Consider the following 2010-nt stretch of genomic DNA (forward strand, 5'->3'; position numbering starts at 1 on the left):
TTTAAAAATCCTCTTGCTGCTTAATGTGTCAGTGAATGTGGAAACGTTACGTTTTTTTTCTTCCCTCCCCTTCAGAAGAGCTGTCCATCAGCATATCTGTGTCCAACTGCCAGATCCAGGAGAATGTGGTAAGTGGAGCGTGTATTTCTTATGAGAAGCTGTTGCRCAATTTCCCAGCAGCAGCCTGAAAATCCGTGCATTAATTTTCTATTAAAGTATCTGTTGTGGTAAAAGAAAAAAAAAATCACAGAAATTGCATCTTACTGTTGCTTTAAATAACACATCCACTGTTGCACGAATGAGGAAGCTGCGTATGATTTTCTCTTATATTTTTTTTAAGTCGGGGGGACGAGGTCGTGGGGTTTTCTTTTCAGTTCCACTTCTGCACAGAGTGAAAGTTGAATATTAGGCAATACTCCAAAACATCTTGGAAAAACAACATTTTCGCTAAACCGTAGATGACRTCATTGTTGTTGATGCTAATATCAGAATGAGAAGTTCCCTTGAATGTTTCCACAAGGAAAACAGTCATTGAGTAACAAATTATTATATTTGTGCAGGATATTGCCTCTGTGTATCAAATATTCTCTGATGAAGTGCTGGGATCAGGTCAGTTTGGCATCGTGTACGGAGGTATGTTCCTTTACTTGAATAGCTACACTCCATATATACTTTGTTTAAATTGTAAATTGTATTGAATGACATTATGATTTTTTTATATATATATTTTAGGGAAGCACAGAAAAAGCGGCAGAGATGTGGCCATAAAGGTTATAGACAAAATGAGATTTCCTACTAAGCAGGAGAGCCAGCTACGGAACGAGGTGGCCATATTACAGGTAAATAATAACCCAAAGACRCCATTGTACTCTGATGCACCTGAGTAAATTTCTTTGCCATGCYGCTCATCTCCGTATGAGTCATGTCAAATGCTTTGTCTCCCTTTCGTTAGAATCTGCATCATCCGGGTATCGTTAACCTGGAGTGCATGTTCGAGACACCGGAGCGGGTGTTTGTCGTCATGGAGAAGCTGCACGGTGACATGCTGGAGATGATCCTGTCCAGTGAGAAGAGTAAACTACCAGAACGGATCACCAAGTTCCTGGTCACTCAGGTTTGTGCTGCTGGAACAGGACTGTCTCTTCGCTTTTATTTTATCACCCGCTTTCTTATTAAACTCACTGGTTTCCTTCTGATTTCTGTAAGTCAAGTGCAAACAAACAAAAATGCTAATATACACRACAAGAAATGTGCAAGCAATAACGTCATTGTCTGCGTCTGTACGTGTGCGTGCAATTGTTAGCAGTAAATTTAGCAAGTGAATTTGCATTTCCTGCAAAAATGCAGTGTGAATGCTTAATGCTGAAAGATTTTTCTGAATACCTTAAAAAAATCTGATATYAGCTTAAAATGTTTTTATGTTATTTTGCCATTATTTATCCAGGGAAATCCCATTGAGATCACAGATCTTTTGCCTGAAGGCAACCTATTGTACATATTTTTTGGGGAAACCGGAGTACCCGGAGAAAACCCATGCAAGCACAAGGAGAACATGCAATCTCCACACAGAAAGACCCCAGGTCCAAACCCAGGACATTCTTGATGTGAGGCACCAGTGCTAACCACACAGCCATCATGCTGCCAAAATAACTTAAAAAGTAGCTGAAATAAAAGAAATTAGCACACAGAAAAAGAAAGAGCATGTTTGCAAAATTAAACATTGAGAAGCTGAAACAATCACAAAAAACTGAATTTAGCTTAAAAAAAAACTAAAACTAGGTATAAACACAGAAAACAGCATAAACTAGACATGGGTTTTTACGATGTAAAATCAGGTGTGCATTGCCATGTAGCATATCATTGCAGGATGGCTTTGCCTGCAGCAATGGACTTGCAGAAAGAACTGTGACCAAGTGCAAATGTGTTCTCCACACCAGCTTGTGCTTGTCAAGTCAGCAGGTGTTTGTAATAAGGGTAATTGTGTGACAATATGAAGTTTGTAGAGATTTT

General features: G+C 39.1%; 1 protein-coding gene across 1 annotated transcript in view; it reads left to right on the plus strand.

Moving 5' to 3' along the window:
• Positions 1–2010, plus strand: part of prkd3 (protein kinase D3) — a 44470-nt gene that overhangs the window by 37036 nt on the left and 5424 nt on the right. The window contains exons 12-15 of the mRNA XM_014010738.1: positions 76–128; positions 561–633; positions 733–839; positions 953–1114. Of these exons, the coding sequence (XP_013866192.1) occupies positions 76–128; positions 561–633; positions 733–839; positions 953–1114 (395 nt within the window). The remainder of the gene's footprint in view (positions 1–75; positions 129–560; positions 634–732; positions 840–952; positions 1115–2010) is intronic.

The sequence above is a fragment of the Austrofundulus limnaeus genome, unplaced genomic scaffold (assembly GCF_001266775.1).
Source record: "Austrofundulus limnaeus strain Quisiro unplaced genomic scaffold, Austrofundulus_limnaeus-1.0 Scaffold2, whole genome shotgun sequence".
Lineage (NCBI taxonomy): Eukaryota > Metazoa > Chordata > Actinopteri > Cyprinodontiformes > Rivulidae > Austrofundulus > Austrofundulus limnaeus.